General features: G+C 39.9%; 1 protein-coding gene across 1 annotated transcript in view; it reads right to left on the bottom strand.

The window, feature by feature from the left end:
• Nucleotides 1–18018, bottom strand: part of LOC106931840 (IQ motif and SEC7 domain-containing protein 3-like) — an 85707-nt gene that overhangs the window by 9536 nt on the left and 58153 nt on the right. The window contains 4 exon segments of the mRNA XM_088003533.1: nucleotides 641–780; nucleotides 5168–5334; nucleotides 9638–9760; nucleotides 13731–13892. Of these exon segments, the coding sequence (XP_087859659.1) occupies nucleotides 641–780; nucleotides 5168–5334; nucleotides 9638–9760; nucleotides 13731–13892 (592 nt within the window).

Here is an 18018-nt window from a genome sequence, read left to right as displayed (position 1 = left end):
CAATTAAAAAGCAAAACGTTCCTGTCAGTGTATCTTTATCTGACTTATAATCTCTGAAACCGTTCCTGTACTACTTCTATGAGTCTTTCCTTGAGACTTCAAATGCATTTCTCCTTAAGCTAACTGATTAAACACAGACCTGAAATAAAAACCGTCAGCTGTGCCAATCAGGAAAAAGTAATCTTTCTCTTCTTAAAGCTGGTTATGTCTTATAATTGCATTATTGTAAAGCTAAACCCATCATTTAAAATAAATAAGATGAAGTTGGGTTTGTTTCTTACAAAAATCAGAGTTCCACAATATTTATTAATGTTGCCAAACTCCACAGGGAGCAGCTGCATCCCCCATATGGGCGCCGTAGCCACTGGTTGGCAACAGCACCCCTTGTGTTAATTTAAACCATTTAAGAGGCCCGATGATAGCGACGGCTAATGACGTATCTGGATGAAGTAATGACTTGTGTTAATGAATGAGCTGAAGATGAGACGTTTAATGAGTAATAAATGTGGTAAGTGATTGTGATAAGGGCATGAATAATGACTGGGTTATTTAGCACAGAAAACGTTCTGGCAAAACTCGATTTATTCCTCTGGCCAAAAGGTTGTCGGAAAAAAAAAATATTTAAACTTTGCGTCCTTACCGTCTTCATCCCTACTATGGACTGCTCGACTTTGGAGACGTAGGTGACGTGGTCTTCATTGGAGCGCAGCTCTCTCAGTTGTATTCTTTCGTAGATGCCCACCACCATGTCTCTGGGAATGTCGGCTCCATCGTCGACACCTAAGACAGCAGTGGGCAAATGGATGCAATCTATTTTTAAAAATAAAATGAGTGAATTTGAAACTTCTTCAATCTAACAGAAAAAGTTTTTTTTTTTTTTTTTTTTTAAAGTATGCTATCTCCTTAAATAATAGCTAAGAGTAATTTGCGAAGAGGTTAATTGGGAGGTAACACTTTGCTCTTAGAATATTTGACGTCCAGACCGTACCGCAGCTCAAAGTAGCAGTTTGACAGAAGTAAAGCTGCATGTCATTAGGCTTAATGTGTGCCCTCCGAACGCTCCCCGTTATATCAACGCAGCTGTGTTCCTCTGTGTGGTACGTTGGCTTTTCAATGGGGCGGGATTTGTCTGGAGAAAACGAAGCCGCCGCGCCACAACCGATGGCGATGCCAGTGAGTCACGAAGGGGCCACTGCTGAGACTTCGCAGCACATCACGGCGTTGTGGGTGAAAAGGAGATGGCCACAGGGAAATGTGTGCCAAGTGTCAAATTAATAAGAAACACTTTGGCTCCTACGTTATCTATTTCTTGGCTTTTCCACCCCCCGCATCCCCAGTCCTTCCTGCTTTGTCTCCGAACGCAGAGAAGCGCAGCGTGGCGAAACCAATTGTTTAACTCTGTAGAAAAAGAAAAGCTTTGAATATCAGAGGGAATAACTTGAGTGATGAAACCTCGGCACAAAACATCTTCCTTCTTTTTATTTGTCCAGAACGTCACTAAAAAGTCACCTGAATTCGTAAAGACTTTACCACTGCCACCCCTAATTACCTCATAACCATTTGAGTATAAAACACTTGATCTATTTACTGTGTTTTACAAATTGGGGATGCAACAAAGTGAGACTTTTTTTGGACATCTGGACTAACACAGGTCAGCCTGAAAGACTGCATTACGTTAAATGAAATGGATTTCTTGTAAGCACAGCTTGTGACCAGAGATGGTTTACTTCTGTTTGGAAAACATCAAAAAAAATTGTCTTGCACCTAAACCTGACATAATCTCTGCATGTTTTCAAAAACGCATTCTGTTATATTCATTTCAAAGTGACAGCTTGTGTCCGATGAATAGCGAAAGCACTGTTCTAGGTTAAACTCTATTTAGGGTTAGTTAAACTCTTGTTTTCAAAATGCCAGTTTTCAAAATTGCTTCTGCCACATAAAAATGAAATAAATGGGTTGCACTATTTACAAGCATACAAAAACATAACTAAATCATATAATTGCACAGCTTCTTTGCAAAACAAAAAAACTTAGTCTGAAGAGAGTTGAGCTAACAATTGACACAGGAAGGAGTCTAATGTGGGAAAAACACCATGCTAAAATAAGCGACAAGCATATGCTACGGAGGTCTGTTAAGCCCACCTCTATAAAAAGATTAAATTTGTAATATTGTTAGTTTCCTTATGCAAGAAGTTATTGAAATGCAAAAAGGCTGTGCACAAAACTACTAGATACAAACATGATTCATTCTGTGCAACTGTGACACACTAGATTAATTTCAGAAGTTAAGATTATTATTGCAAACTCGGTTAATTTATTGCTAAATTAGTTAACAAAGGTTCCACCGTTCGTCATGCCTGCTGATTTTAGAGGCTTGAATCTCATTTCACCCCAGCCAGGCAGCTGAGTGAGTTGTTCTTCTGTCAGCGTGCGAGAAGGACAAGTGTGGACAAAAGGTTGAGAGGCAGAATACAAAACATGAAGAGACACCGGAGCAAACAGACAGCGCCGTATTGATAGGTTAGATAAGATGATGCATGGAGAGACAGAGGGAAAAATTTAGGCAGAAGATGAATAGAGAGGCCAAAAGAGAGTGGCATATTTTAATTTGCATAAGATGCTGGAATTGATTTTCCAAGCTAATTTGATTGTGAGGAACAGACGGGATGAATGCACTGGAGTTGTTCTGCATCGACCTCAGCAGTCCCTGATTGATTACGCGGAGCGAGAGCTAAACCAAGAGGCTCGTGTCTCTTCCTCAACATGCGCCGAATGAGGAGTTGTCTGCATGCCGGGGAAAAGATTTACAGGTGTTCTTTGGTTTGTGTCACAGTAAGTTAATTTGTGGAGCTCCTAGGGTGAGCGGGGGGAAAGCATAACCCACCATATTTATCTCTTCAATTGATGCGGGCAGGCTCAACTGAATGCAAGCCGAAAATGGTTGGACATTTACTTCTGCTGGGTTGTTTTTTTTTTTTTTTTACTTTCAAATTTACTGCCTTCCTTCAGAGCGAGAGTCCACAGCAGGAAATATGATAAAACGCAGGGAATTAAACGGCTTTCTTGAATTCATTTTAAATAAAATTTAGGCATGCATATTTTCACTACTAATGAAGACATTTACTACATTTTGCTTTTACTCTTTATCCTTGCCGATTTGCTGTGGCAGTGTCACTACTCCAGCAATTAGCGTAAATTAAGGGCACGAGCTTATAAAGCGGCAGGATTTAATGAGCAATTGATTATACTCGCAGAACAATGTCGAACTGACATGGACAATGGCATTGAGAAATCCTCCTGATCCACACATTGTTCTTGAATACGTCTAGAGAGTTAACATCTACTGGTTGACGCATTCTGGTAATTTCTGACATAGAAAACAGTACAGGCGTTTCTAGTTGTGCTTCTCCAGTTGCACACCTTGCAATACTGGCTAATTTTCCCAATAAAAACTCGTGACTCAAGTTTTAGACTCCAACTGGAGTTGAATGCACGTCACAGGCTCGACTTGAAAAACGTAGGCGCTGGTGTTAAACAATCTTTATGCCTTGCAAATCAGGAGTGGAAGCAAGCTGCTGTGTAAGCCACAGACCGCGGCTCCGACAGCTGCTGTGCATATATTACTGCGATAGGATGCAGTTATTAGTCGGTGATGTTTATGAACCGCGGCGGACTGATGATGTCTCTTAACAATCTGTTCGTGTTGGCTGTACACCTCCATAATTATGACCACATGGATATCTTTCCAGTTGAGCGCAAAATAAACTTAAAGATACCTCTACCGTTCTGTCATTGCAGAGCCGTTGCCTAATTGGGAGGAAACCCAAAAAATCCCCCCCCCCCAAAAAAAATAAAAGCTTCTTCTTGCTCTGTTCATTCAGAAGATTGACGTTTTCTGTCGTTTACTACCCACACTGCAGCTGGCTCGTTGTGATTTGTGTCATTCACAATGAGCGCCATTGTTATTTTTTGACTTGACAGCAAGAGTCTTAAATGCAGATTTGGAACATAGTTTGCCGATATTTCTTCATTATTATTCAATCTTCGGACTCAGAATGTGCAGAAGAAAAACCTCCAGAAAATCAGCATTAACACATTTTAAACAGTACTGCAGAGTTGTTGGCAGAGAAATGTGGATGAAACACAATTTATGTAAGTATTAGACACTTCAGATTTGAGTTCAACTTGGCCCTCAAACAGGCTAAAATTGGGGGGGGTGGAGGAATTATGTCTCTCTGCAATACACAGTGGACCAACACCAGTGTGTGACATGACTCCTGAAATCATCACCAACTCTGAAAATTTCACACAGGGACTCAATCAAATTGAATTCTGTGCCTTTTCATCCGTCCTCCTGAATCTGAATGTCTGATTTCTAAATAAAATAGAGAATATACTTTCATTCAAAAACTTTGAATTACAATTTTCCATCAATATATGCTCAGAGAGAGAACTCAGCAAATTGAGAGGTTGTTGTTTTTTTTTCCAATGACGGGGAGGGCCTCCTACTGGTTGACAGATTTTGTTGAATTCTACAAAACAACTTTCTTCAGGCGTCTTTAAAATCGACACATGCTCAGTTCAAAATGTCCTCGTTGTAGATTATTCTTTTTGAATCAAGTTTTGGCAGAGGAAGCACAAATATTTAAGAGTTTTATCTATATGATTTCTGGAGACAGACTGTCTAAATTATACGGAAAAGGACTGGGGCCACTGGGGAAAAAAAATAAAACAGTTCTGACTTTAATCTCAGAATTCTGAGGAAAAAAAGTCAGAATTCTGAGATTAAAGTCAGTTTTTTTTTTCTTTTTTCCAGTGGCCCTAATCCTCTTTCTAAAAACATCCCTATCTTCAGTTCTCCATATTCCCGTTCTGTAACGAAGCTCATTTAAAAAGCCCTAAACCAGAAAATTAAACAGCAAGAAAAAACAAAAGGGCTTCCTTTTTTTTTTTCCTCCCAGAATTTGTTTCAGAATCTTTCCCACAGCGTGAAAAATCCAGCTCAAAAACACTTTATCTTCTGAGCTGAAACACATACACATCATCAGTCACCTCCTCGCTTTAACCGATTATGTGGACTAATTACTGTCATTTAACTCCCTCGGTGTGCTTTTTTTTTTATTTTTCATTTTTACAAGCGGCTTATGTGTAATGCCGGACCCCTTACCTCGCAGATTACGGATGAAGTCCTCCAATAGCATCTTGCGGTCTGGCTTAATGTTGGGGCTGTACATGTCAGTGTTGAGGAGGATGATGGCAAAGGCCAGGATGAAGATGGTGTCTGGGTTGTGAAACTGCTGCACCACGTCAGGGTTGCACATACAGTACCTCTGGCTGTGGGCAAAAAAAAAAAAAAAGACATTTTCAGATAAGAAGAGGAAGAAAAATAGAATTGTAAAAATACTCGCGTACTCGTACGAGAGCAGTTTTCCAGGACAGTCTACGGGCGGGAAAGTGCACAGAGATGAATAAATAAACACAAAGGACAAGAAAAGCAGTGAAGATGAAATGATAGAAGAATATTTAAAAGCAAAGCCTCCTTTTTCTCGGTGCGCCACCAGAAAAACCATTACACACGCTGAGCGTTAGAGTGTCATGCTGAAATAAGAGTTATGGCTTTAATTTTGCCTGTGGGCTCATCTTAAGCCGTCAGCTGCCCCTTTGCAGCAATGGATTTCACAGTAGGTGAGGTTGGGGCGGCTCTGCTTGAAACACTGCCTCTCTGCGTGAACACTTTTATCCCCACCGGATCCAAGTGCTTGCATCAGCCGCGGATTACACAGAAAACCGAGCGCAAAAAAAAAAAAAAAAAAAAAAAAAAAAAAAAATGCTCAGTGTTTAAACATTGATGTCCGTTTTCTTATAAAGTATTCTTAAACATTTCCTCCTCCTGAAAACAAATTCACCTTCAACTTCCTGGTAGATGGATTAATACGGGGTTTCTGTGATGCAAAAGGAGTTAGTGAGGACTGTTTTCCAAAAAGTAGAGTTAGTCTGTATGATAAATAGGTTCTAGAAAAAAAAAAAGAAAAAAAAAAAAAAAAAAGAACACAAAACTCCTGGATATGTACTGATAAAAGGGAGCCCAAGTCCTTGAACCACAAAGCCTGGATTGCAAGAGACACCAGCAACGGACTATAAATAGAATTTATATGGATGGATTCTTGGCCTCTTTGGCTCCTTCTCCAACAACATGCTTTTGACTTTTCGCTGTGAAAATTAGTTTTTGGGCAAATCGTATGAGTCTAGCTTTATTACTTCGCACGAATTTGACTTTTTCCAACAAAGATTTTTTTTCATTATCTTTATGATTATGTCTATGGTATTTACTTTGTTTTCCTTCTGCTGCTTCGCCTCATTCTAATGATCTTTTCTTAAAAAAAAAAAAAAAAGACGGCGTACTTAGGTTGCGCTCCTGTTTTTTTTTTTTTTTTAGATTTGACACAATCAGTCACAAGATTCTCTTGTCAAAGTCTTAAAAAACAGCTCTTCTTTTATTAAAATTATATTTGTCTTTGGGTCTTTTTTCTATTTCCATAGGTGACTACTTCTCTTCTTCTCCCTCAATGTGTTGTGGTGTACCTCAAAGGCCAATATTAGTTCTCACCCTTTTTCTTTACACAGTTTAAACTGGCGTTGGGTTCAATCTTTAGAAAGTACAAAATGTTCTTTGTGTTCACACTGATAACATCCACATTTAATTTGGATGCTTTTACTCCCCCCCCAGCCGCCATTTAACTGTCTGGTTGAAGGACAACACAAACCAGGAATGTGTAAAACAAGTCAAATAATGCATCCCCATTGTTTCGTAGTCATTTTTTATGGAACAATTTCAAAAACAGACGGGTGTTGAGAGCATTAGTCAACATACATTAACCGCCGCAATTGCGTTTGTAATCAGGAGGGTAAAAACTTTAATGAGACTCAAACTACCAGAAGTACAAATACACAGTTTATTACTGCAGCTGTTACTATGTTTTATGTATAGATGTTAAAAACCAATTCTGTTCTTGGGGAATTGTGACTTCAGGGTGCCTTCTGGTTGATTGCTGAAACATGGAGCTTGGCTGTTTTTACATCAGACATGCAACGCTAATGGATGTGAATATTATTTTTCATCCTTTTTCTATTTTTTTATGACACCCAACAGCTGTAAAAGTCTAACTCCAAACAGCAAAGTTTTAAAATCTCATTAACATAATGGAAGTACTTGGAAACTTATGTATTTGGTGATGTGATGCTTGTTAGATTAAAAAAAAAAAAAAACTCAGAGAAACACTGGTTTAGATCAAAGCACATTAACATGTTAAAATGATCGATGTGAGAAGACTGAATCGATGCAGCTGACAAAATTCTTGGATTCCTGTGCTGGTAGTTTGTAAGGCAGTTTAATGCGTCTTAGTAAATTACAGGACACAGCATCCATCTACTGTGTACAAACACTGATGAAGATTTACCAGGAGAAAAAGATTCATACAGAAGCGAGAATGTGGGAGTCCGCTGTTAAGGTTAGATGTAATTTTAATCTAATCAGTTTTTGCGTTTGTATTTAAGTGGGATGATTTAACTGGACCAGAGAGCATCTTCAAAAATCGGCAGTTGCTACTGACATATGAAATAAAACAGCTCCTGGTTGAAATAATTTATAACACACACATATGAAGAGCTCTAACCACATAAGATCTTTTGAAAATCGTTTGATTCACACCTGATTAAAATGTATTAGCCGGATGGGTTTTTGTATGATAATCGTAGGGAACTAAGATATTTTACCATATATTTGCCTATAAACAGTCACTTTTACTGCGTTGAGTCTGCCATGCTTCGGTGCGTCGGCAAAGAAAACAACTAACCCAAGACGAAAATGTCCTGCATGATGCTTTTCGCAGCATGGATTTGTGAGGCCTCATCGCTGGCCCTCGTAGTTGCCTTCTAACCTAATATCACATTTCTGTCTAAGATGCGTAAGTCATTATGTTTTCCCGGGGAGGTTTTGAGGGCAAAATTATCCACGCTGCATGATCTTTATCTATGATAATGATGCTCAAGCACAGAAAATCACCGAACCTAGATTCTCCGGATTGTTTACTGTAATGCCGGAATTGGAAACGGGAACAGAATAAATCTGCGGTATTAGGAGCAGGTTCATATTTGCTCATTCATTAGTCCACTGACGCAGCAGATACCGAGGCTGCCGGCTGCCTTTCTTGGCCCCCCCCCAAACTCTCCACCTCCCTCACTGCTTCATTCTTTAGCGCTGCTGCTTTAAATCCCTTTCACTTACTTTGGAGATTTCTGTATCTCTCCGCACGCACGCGCGTTGCGTGTGTGTGTGTGTGTGTGTGTGTGTGTGGAGGCATTTCAAAGCCCGGGAGCTCGGAAGGGAGGCACAGAGAGGCAGTGACGGTTATGCAATACTGGTTATTTATAAACCATCCTCCCCCTTTCTTTTTTTTCCTCCCCTTTTTCCCTTTCCTCTCTCAATTTATGTCACACCCCTCCCTTTTTTTTTTTTTTTGCTCCTAATAGCACGCAGGCCCACCTTATGTCCAAGCATTTCCCCTGCCAACCTTTCGCCCCGCTATGACAATTTGTTTTCCGCATTGGGCACCTTGACAACTGTGGCAGGTGGCTGTTATTACAAAGGGGTCACAACAAATGGCGCTAACTCGCAGCGCCGCGAATGCATTGCAGATCGTTACTCTTTGCAAAACATGACCAGAAAAACTTCCAACCAGCTGGCTAAAATGGGAGAGGAAAAAAAAATGTGCTGAATAGTATTTATATCCTAATTATTTGGCGTGCTCGCCAAATACGAGCACGTATTTGGCGTTAGAAATCATAAAACGCCATCAAATTCAGATTTGTGGCTTTCACCTTTCTATCTCACCCATTCAGCCTTTCAATTTACCAAGGACATTGTATCAAATATGTGGGGTCTTCCTTCATAGCAGTATTGTTAAGCACATTGATATTTATTAATTTGTTTGTGCGCTATGGTTCCCTCAAAACCCACTGCAGTCATGCGTCACTCTGCGTCAGGTTTTCATCATGCCTAAAATTTTCGATGAAAAAACAGTCAAAATTCAAGATAATATCAACAACACATCTAAAGGTCTGCAGGCCTCGCTGGTCTGAATCGAGGAAATAATATGAAAGAAAAAAACAAAACAAAACATGACATTCACATGAACGAGAGTTTTGACAAGCTATAGATTAAATTCCACAGAAAAAAAGGTTTAATCCAATTTTTTTTTCTTGCCAAGGCAGAGATCCTCCAGATTAAACGTCTACAATGAAAGATTAAAAACCACATTAGTAAAACATGATATGCTTTTCAACTAACGTCCAGATAAAACCTAAAAGCAGATGTCAAAAACATCCAGTTGGAAAGATTAAAATGGTTTCGATGAGTTCTAAGAAATATCCACGACGCAACAGAACGCAATGCACTGCTTACTGCTAAGTCAGTAAGAATTATACTGCCATGTTTCCCTTTTATCCAAGCTTTCAGCAGCTAAAACTTAATTGTTTCAGTGGAACTTTCATGCTAAGATGATGTCTAAAGTAAAAAAAAAAAAAAAAAAAAAAAAAAAGGTATTTTAAAAACTCCAAAACAGACAATAAAATCTCTTACCTGAAGGCCTCAATGAGACGTTCCACCTTCTGGGCTTCTCCTTGGACGCGGATGTGGGCCTGAAACTTTCTCAGCGCTTCATCCAGCTCCATGCCTGAGAAGTCCATCTCATCCACCACACAACTGGAGAGCATCGAGAGTAAAGGATGGGGTAGAAGAAGCAAAAGAAATAAAAAAAGGAAAATGTGTTGAAGCAGTTCATAGCAAAGTGCAAATCAACCTGATGACGTGTTGTTACCTCAGCAGCAAACTGATCTTCACAGCATTGAAGAAGTGTTCATACTTTTTGATTTATTTATTTTTTTTAACTCTTATTGAATTCTTTTAGGATTGTATCGACCAATCAAAATGCATTTTGATAAATTATCTAGTTCGGCTTTGCATGGTTTATCTTAAACCTACTCACACTTTTGAAAATGAACGATTTTCCCCCATAACCGTTTCTGTGTCCAAAAATAATTGACATCGCCGACTTCCGAGTCGTAGCACGCGACGTACGGGATCTGAGGCGAGACCTCGTCCCGGGCCTCAGATCCCCACGGTTTGCTCTGCTGCGGAGAAACACTGCGGCACGCGCGCAGACACACGTACGCCGCGTTAGTATGGATCACGAGGAACAAAGGGAGTTAATGAGCTGAGTGCCTGAGTGTGACACATGCTGCTCCAGCAGAAAAAAGTAAAGCAGCTGATTTTACATCACTACTACACACACGGAGCATCGAAACTGTGAATCATCATTCTTTGAAGGTGTTCGCTCAGCTGTTTATTTTTGCAGGACAAGATAAAAATAAAAGCCCCCGCCTCGACACAACACGAATGTATAACACCCTCAATAAAGGAATCAGAACGTCTAAAATAAACTGTAACAGAAGAAAAAAAAAAATATGAAAATGCTGCAATGAGACTAAAATGATAGAAAACATGAGATTATTTCTCTCTTGGATTATTATTATTATAGAATTCCCATGCTGATTGGTAAGAAATAATTAATGAAGTCCTGCAGCAGCCATTTTGATATTCACTACAAAGATGGAAGTTCATAAAGTCTTTATCTGTCTCCAGCTGCCTTATCTTTTCTTAATTATGCTCCAATAGCATGACCAAATTACCCTTAAGTGTAATAACCAGGCTGACAAATCTAATATAGTTAGAAAATGAGGTCTCTCAAACTTCTCCTCTGCTGACTATGATGGAGAAGGATTCAAAAGAATAAAAACAAAAAAAAACAATCAAAAATATATGGTATATGGTGACATGTTTGCTACGATCCTGGTTTGTTTGGTTTTCATTTGTGTGTGTTGTTTATTCCTGAAAGATCTTTCCACATTCAGTTTATCTGTGTTAGAAAGATATTTTTTCCCCATTAGATGTAGTTTCTCAGCTATTTCTTTTCTCTATTTCAGTTCTCTTTATATTCGTTCCTTGCATCATTTGGATTACACTTGCACGTGCGAATAAGGCAAAAACATTTGTCTGTCAACGACGTTTAGAAGAGTACTGATGTCTTGAGGCAGCTAAGAACAGATTCCCACCACATCGGAAGGCAAGCCAGAGCATATCAGTCATAACCGATGCCCGTTCTCCCGAGGTTGAAGAGGTGAGCTGTGTGATCGCCTGGGAACATCTTCAATTTCAAAAAGAGCATTTCAATACATTCAAAGGTTAAGTTTACACTGTGCTGGATGTGATCCTCCTCTGGATGCGGCGGGTCTCTCTGGTCAGCCTCTTCATGACTCACTTCCTCTCTCCACCACCTCTCTGCCTTCTCCCTCAGCTGTCACTCTCTATTTATGTAACGTCAGATGACATGCCGTATATAGCCTAAGTACACTGGCCCTCTTCTACGCCTTCTCCATGCACGCTCTGGACTAAAGAGCAAACACGCACATGAATTCATAGAGTTGCCACCATCTTTGTCGTTCACATGCAATACTTGGCACGGATATTGACGTGTGTCCATTTTGACGCAAGTTAGCTCAAATATAATGGCAGATTAGGCCACAATGGCTCTCACACACACGTTGCACTCTTCTATCATGTTCCTGTTCAACATCACCTCCCTCTTCACATGCATCTGCTGTTTGCAGGGCCTCTTAACAAAAAAAGCACTTCCTGTGTTTATATATCTTTATGTCGGATGCGAAGAGAAACTGTCTGCTAGCTGAATTGGTGTCTGAAGCATTGTGAGCATAATTCCTGTTGAGAGGCATGAATGACTTTTTCAGGAAAGTAGACGAGTTAGCATTAGCTACCTGGTAGAGAAGATTCCTCTAAGAAAGAAAATGATTGGGTCAGTAACAAAATAAGATTAAAATAGTTCCAATTTAAAAAAACAAACTTAGGGAGTTTATACAAAAAGTGAGAGATGGATAAAAGCTAGGAGTTAAGGCAGTGGGTGATGTTACAACCACAATGAGGTGACTGACCTGGAATTACATTGACGCCATAATGTGAGTCACATTCGTTCATTTGCGTTTCTGAGAATCATATTTTTTAAATTTTTTATTCTGATGACTAATACTACTGATGACAGCATCATGCTTGCTGACTCAAAACTCAATTCTGGCTTATTTGTGTGCCCGGAAACCAAAACAAGAATATGTTCATATATTTTAAGGCATTTTGAATTCTTTTTGGATCTAGTAAGAAAAAATCAAACAGCTCAAAATGCATGAATGGCTTAAGAACCAATAGTGTGGTAATATGTTCTCTTTGGACACCAGCAAAGTTTAAGTTACATTGCAGCTTATGTCTTATTCAGAATGAATTGGGACTGCTCTATGGGTTTCAGGACTTCAAAGGAATTTGGAAAACCTTGAATTCTCTGCTACTACTATCCTCCGCACGCAATTGCACCTCTGGATAAGTCAGAAGATCTGCAAAGGTCTTGGTCAAGATGGCAAGAGATATCAAGAAAGAGTCAGATGTGGCTTGCTGAGGTACAGCATAGAAAGTCACATTAGATGTGTTAACGACAACTAGGCACGCGCACCTCTTTAGTAACAAAAAAATGTGATTATTTGGTTTAAGTTTGACTGACAGCAGCCTGGGAAAGCAGGGGCATAGAAGCAGAGTAATCATTGCTTTTTAGAGACCTACATCTTATTGGAGAATAACCTGAAGTCGGCCATGAATGTGGATAGAGACCACACTAAAACGTAACCTGACCAAAGGTAAATATGCATGCATACCCCTGCTGCTTAATGCACAACAGCTGTTGAGCAGCTAATTAGACAGGATGCTTTTAAACTAATGAACACCGCTTCCAAAAAAAATATCAACGCATGTAAGGTTGATGAAAAGTAAGGAAGCACTTGCATTGTAAATTTTTAGTGCTTGATGGTATTTTGCTGTAGCTCAGATTAATAGTCTGCTCTGCCAGTAAAGCTTTATGAAGGCTTTTAACTGGCTACACCAAAAAAATTAATTTAAGTGATATAGAGAAGAGGAGTTAAAAAAAAAACAAACAGTGGACACGCATACACATTTTTGTAAACCTGTTCTAGTTCTTTACTATATGCATTGGTGAGTCTCACAACTCAGTCACTTTCTGAATATGTGGCGTTTTTACTCGTAAACACAGCACGTAGGTATGAGTGTACAGACAAAATAATGCAAGTTATTGAAACTCTAAGATTGCAGCCAACATGAAGGTAGGCTGGTTGACGCTGCTGGCTGACAGCTAAGATTTGTCAGTTCACTCCATGTCTGCCGAAAGTGGAGTGAATCTGCTGATTTTCTGGAAAGATATTAAACATGTTGTACTTTTCAAGGTCTTGTACAAGCATACATTTTTTTTTTTTTTTTTTTTGCCGTTTCCTAAATAACCCCTGCAGACTCACAGCGAGCTTATCAGACGGACTTATTCGGCCACCTGCAACATATTTTCACTTAGTGTCTTAGATGTTTGACTTAGAAAAAAGGTCTCACCCTTGCATGCAATTTTGAAAGGTAAAGGATTGTGTTTGGTGAAAACAGCTTTGGACGCCTGATTTTTCCAGGAAAAAAACAAAAACAAAACAAAAACAAAAAACCCCCGATGGTTTACGAAACGTTTCTTGAAATAACGAAGGTCGTCTCGTTTGCTACTCACTCCAGGACGTCTCTGTTGAACGGCTTCTTGCTGTTTCCTAGGAATTCCCCAATCATTTGTCGGCTGAGGCCCTTCCTCTGGAGCAGAAAGTGGGCTACGCCAATGGGCGTGTCTGGGATGAAACCGCGGGAGATCAGGAACTGGAGGCCTTTGTCAGGGTTTCTGGGACAGATGAGACAGAGAGAGAGAGAGAGAGAAGCATGCTAGTTAGGAGGAATTCTCAGATGAAAATTTGCAGCTAGAATATAAATCCTAACTACTTCAAAGATATGATTTGCCCTGCGCCATACTGCGTACGAATTAGTGGTGGTAAGTCATTTACTTTAGATTTGCAGTTTATAAGAAACCGTTTGTAAGTTTGTAACGGACACATTTAATCTCACACAAAGTAAAGAGGAGCTGCATCCTGTAGGCTTTCCCTTAATGTTCTAAACAGAAAAGTTAAAAACATGAAGTGAACATTAAGATTTAAGAGTCTGACAACATTTGATTTGTGCTGGGTTCAAGTCAAGATTAAAAAAAAAAAAAAAAAAAAGCATCATTTTTAAACCTGAAATAATGTTCCGTTAAGACTGTTTCTATGATTTAAGTCTTTGGGATGAAATGGCAGAGAGCGCCAAGGTGATCCAAAGCTATGTGGACAATGGAATGATGGAAAGCTTTTACTTGCAAGCACACAAGCCCCATGTGAACGTTATCCTGCTGGGGACCTTTACATAGACAGAAAGAAAATGTGAATGCATTAACAGCTCTGTAATCAATTAATCAAAATTAACACACAAGTCCCAGTCTCAGTCGTAACATGATGCAACAATCAGCCTGTGTTCCGACAACATCCACATATGATGGTTATACTCTGGCTTTAGTAAAAAAAAAAAAAAAAGAAAAAGTCCAGTCTGCAACACGTTATGTGGATATGAATGGAGGAGTGATATCTCTGCTAAAGTGGAAGACATGAGCTCCGGGGATGCGAGGGCACCATTGTCGCATCTTTTTCATTCCTGTCTTCACGCGGCGTTTAAATCACAGCTGTCTCACGAAGAAAGCCGCGCGTACGGCCATGTGTGTGCCACGGCTAATGGGTTTAGTAGAGCGCGGGGAGGATAAAAAGCGGCAGAGGAGGAAGAGAGGAGGAGGCTGGAAGAGGACCAGACAAAGCAGATGTGCGGGAACAGAGGAGTAAGGGGAGGACGAGCACAGGCAGGACCGTGGCAAAGCATCTGCCACAAAAGCCTCATCAGCGCTCCCTCAGCTGTTAGCTCACCCTGTCAGCTGAAGGTGATGATGTCTCGCCAAATGAATTTGGCAGATATCACTCACTTGATGTTTGCCCAACAACAGATGGATCACACATGGTGATTATTATTTGCAATCAGGAGCGAACAGAGAGGGAAAGATTGGGAAATTTGAAGGAGATGAATGGTGGAGAGATTTAGATGAGGATGACTGTTTTCATTGGATAACTGCATGCAAGCGCGGACCGACTCCTGCGATGCAAAAGTAATCACTTTCAGGTGAACATAGCGTGTTGGGCATATTTATTCCATCGTGTGGCACAAATCTGTTTCGTTTGTTTGTTTTTTTTGTCTGCTTTTATTGTAGAATTCACAGGTAAATCTTTCTTTTAGGCACAGCAGCATATGGTAACAAGAATCATTGTTGTTGTTTTCATTTTTAAGCTTATTTACCAGAATGCGTAGTCATCCTCCTGCTTTCACTATATCAAAACAGATGCAAAAAGTGAATAGAACTCACTAATTAAGAAAAAAAACTGTAAATAAACGTCACAACTTTTTCTGCTAATCATCAGCTTAGTACAGAAAAAAGTGTTTTCCGTCCTGATGTCTCAAATACAAACATGTAAAGTTTGCTAACTTCTACAAAGACCTTAACTTGGCTCAAGTAATTTGGTGAGATGAGACTAAAACTAATCTTTTCGGAAGCAAACAACCCCTTGTGATAAAATACAATTAAGATTTTTACGCATCTTTACCTATGGAATCAGTAAATGGGGTGGGTGCTGTATAACTAATAATTTCACCTGCCAAAAATGATAGTATGAATATATAAAGCAGCAAAACCAAATCAAAAGTAAGGAGAACATAATTATGAAACAGAAGAATAATTATAAACCAGAAACCGGGTAATGACAAATGTACAGCAAACAAAATAAATAAAAGTACAGAAAACAAGGCACAATTTTTACAATAATAGAACTTAATTTTAGATAACGCTGGGGGAAGAGTACACCTTTGATATTAGGCTACTTTTGTAATACAATTCTTTGACATTACGTTTTCCAGCAGTTGTGCTTTATCTAAAACTACTGCTGCACTCTTGGTTTTGTTCTACTTTTTCTAAAAGTTGCGTGCCACACCTCAGTGCTGCAGTGCTGCAGAGTGTTACAACGTGGAGACCCTCGTAAAACTGGTTAGTCAGCACAGCAGGGACACTATGGAAGTTTCATGTACACAAGAAATATAGGCCATTAAGCTTTTTTTTTTTTCTTCATCTTGGTGTGCTGTCTTGAATAAATATCCCCCCTCCCCTCACACACACTCACATTTTATTGACTTTCTCTTAATTGCCTATGAACAGATGAACTGCGGCAGCACATCATATCTGTTTTGTTTTTTTATTGACTCAAACTAGACCTCAGCTGTCAGCGCTGTGTGTTGTCCGTCTCACCAGAGGCACACAGAGTTCTGTGACTAACCCGAGACAGACTGAAAGGTTGGTTGGCCACGCTTTGCGCTCTCTGAGCGGCACCGTGATCGCGTGGTGTGCTTGTGAACATGACGGGGCCCAGAATGATCGCAAAACGCACAAAACTGCTCCTGTCCGTCAACGGTACCAGTTCACTAAGTAGAACTTAGTGACACGGTTAGATTTTCCCATGTTTAAGTTCACGTAGGAGTGTCTTGAATAAGTATCCACATCTCCTAAACTTTTCAAACTGTTTGCAACTGTTTTTTTTAATAGCAGTGCATGTCGAAGGGCTGAAGTAGAAAATATTTTTACAATTAAAAAATCTAAAGTGTACTGCTCCTTCCATCTGACCAGATTATCTGTTCCCAGAAAAAAAAATTAATCTGATACAACCATCACTTTTGTCTACACTTATTGACAAACCTTTGTGCAAAGCCTGAGCATAGACCACAATGTTTAGACTTCTTCTAAACAAACTATCATTTCGATCCCATTTCGCTTTACGCTCTTGTGTTGGTCGATTACATAAAATCCTAATACAACACATTGGAGTTACAAAAACGAGAAAAAGGTGCAAGAAGGATTAGCAACTTAGCAAGCCACTGCCGTCGTCTTTGCCGTCGTTTCTAATCGGTTCCTGTCAAATTTACGTTGCCTCGATCAGGTGCTGCGTTATGTTTTTAAAGGATCTTTTCAAACGTTTTATTTTATTTTATTTTTTTTTCCTGCGTACTCCCGAGCGCAACGAGGTAAAATGGCACAGAGTTCTGGGAATGAAGAATTAGCACTGCTCCCTCTGTTTGACATCTGGATTTTGGAGTTTGTAATTACGCGCCGGGTCATTCAGCGCCGGGGGCAGAATGTTAACACAGTCGAGGATTGTGCGTGCATAAACAGACACCCGCCACTTCTCAATAAGTACGCACGTGCAGTCAGGTTTTTGTGAAGCACTCGCCTCCTGATGCGCACGATTTCTCTTGAGGAATCTGGCGTGCTTTGCTATGTTAATTAGCCCTGCTTGACATATGCACTTAATATCTCTTTCACACACTCGCTCTTCACATTGACATTTCTTTAATTCATGCGGTTCTGATGGTGCTTCATTTTCATCAAGATCCAGGCCTGCCACAAGCCGCTCTAATGGCTAATCATTGTGTTCACTACACGAGCATGAAGAGGAATTAGGAGCCTGTTCGATAGGAGTTAGGCGGGAAAGGCGTCCGTATAAGAAATAGTCAGAAATGTCACACATCTTCCCGCTTTCTTGCTTTCCTCGCGTTGAAGACGTGACACTACGGCTTATTTTCGTCATGACAGAGTCATTGTCATTCTCGCCACATTCAGGAGGAAAACTTTATCAAGGGGTCCTTCTCTCAACCTTTTCCCAGTGCCGTCTTGTGTCTCTCACATCTCCTCTCTGCCGCTGCTACACTCATCCGTCTTTTTATTCTTGGACGAGCTTGCACATAAACAAAAGCGGATGTTGACATTTAATGAAAACACCCGAACTCCCTCTCTTTAAGTCACTTTATATGAAAACGCTCGTTAGCTCGCTTTGCAAACATTGTTCACACGGATT

This window comes from Poecilia mexicana, unplaced genomic scaffold (assembly GCF_051168715.1).
Source record: "Poecilia mexicana isolate PSO_F unplaced genomic scaffold, ASM5116871v1 scaffold_23, whole genome shotgun sequence".
Taxonomy (NCBI): domain Eukaryota; kingdom Metazoa; phylum Chordata; class Actinopteri; order Cyprinodontiformes; family Poeciliidae; genus Poecilia; species Poecilia mexicana.
The sequence above is the reverse complement of the archived record's forward strand: the minus strand, read 5'-3'. Positions and strand labels throughout refer to the sequence as shown.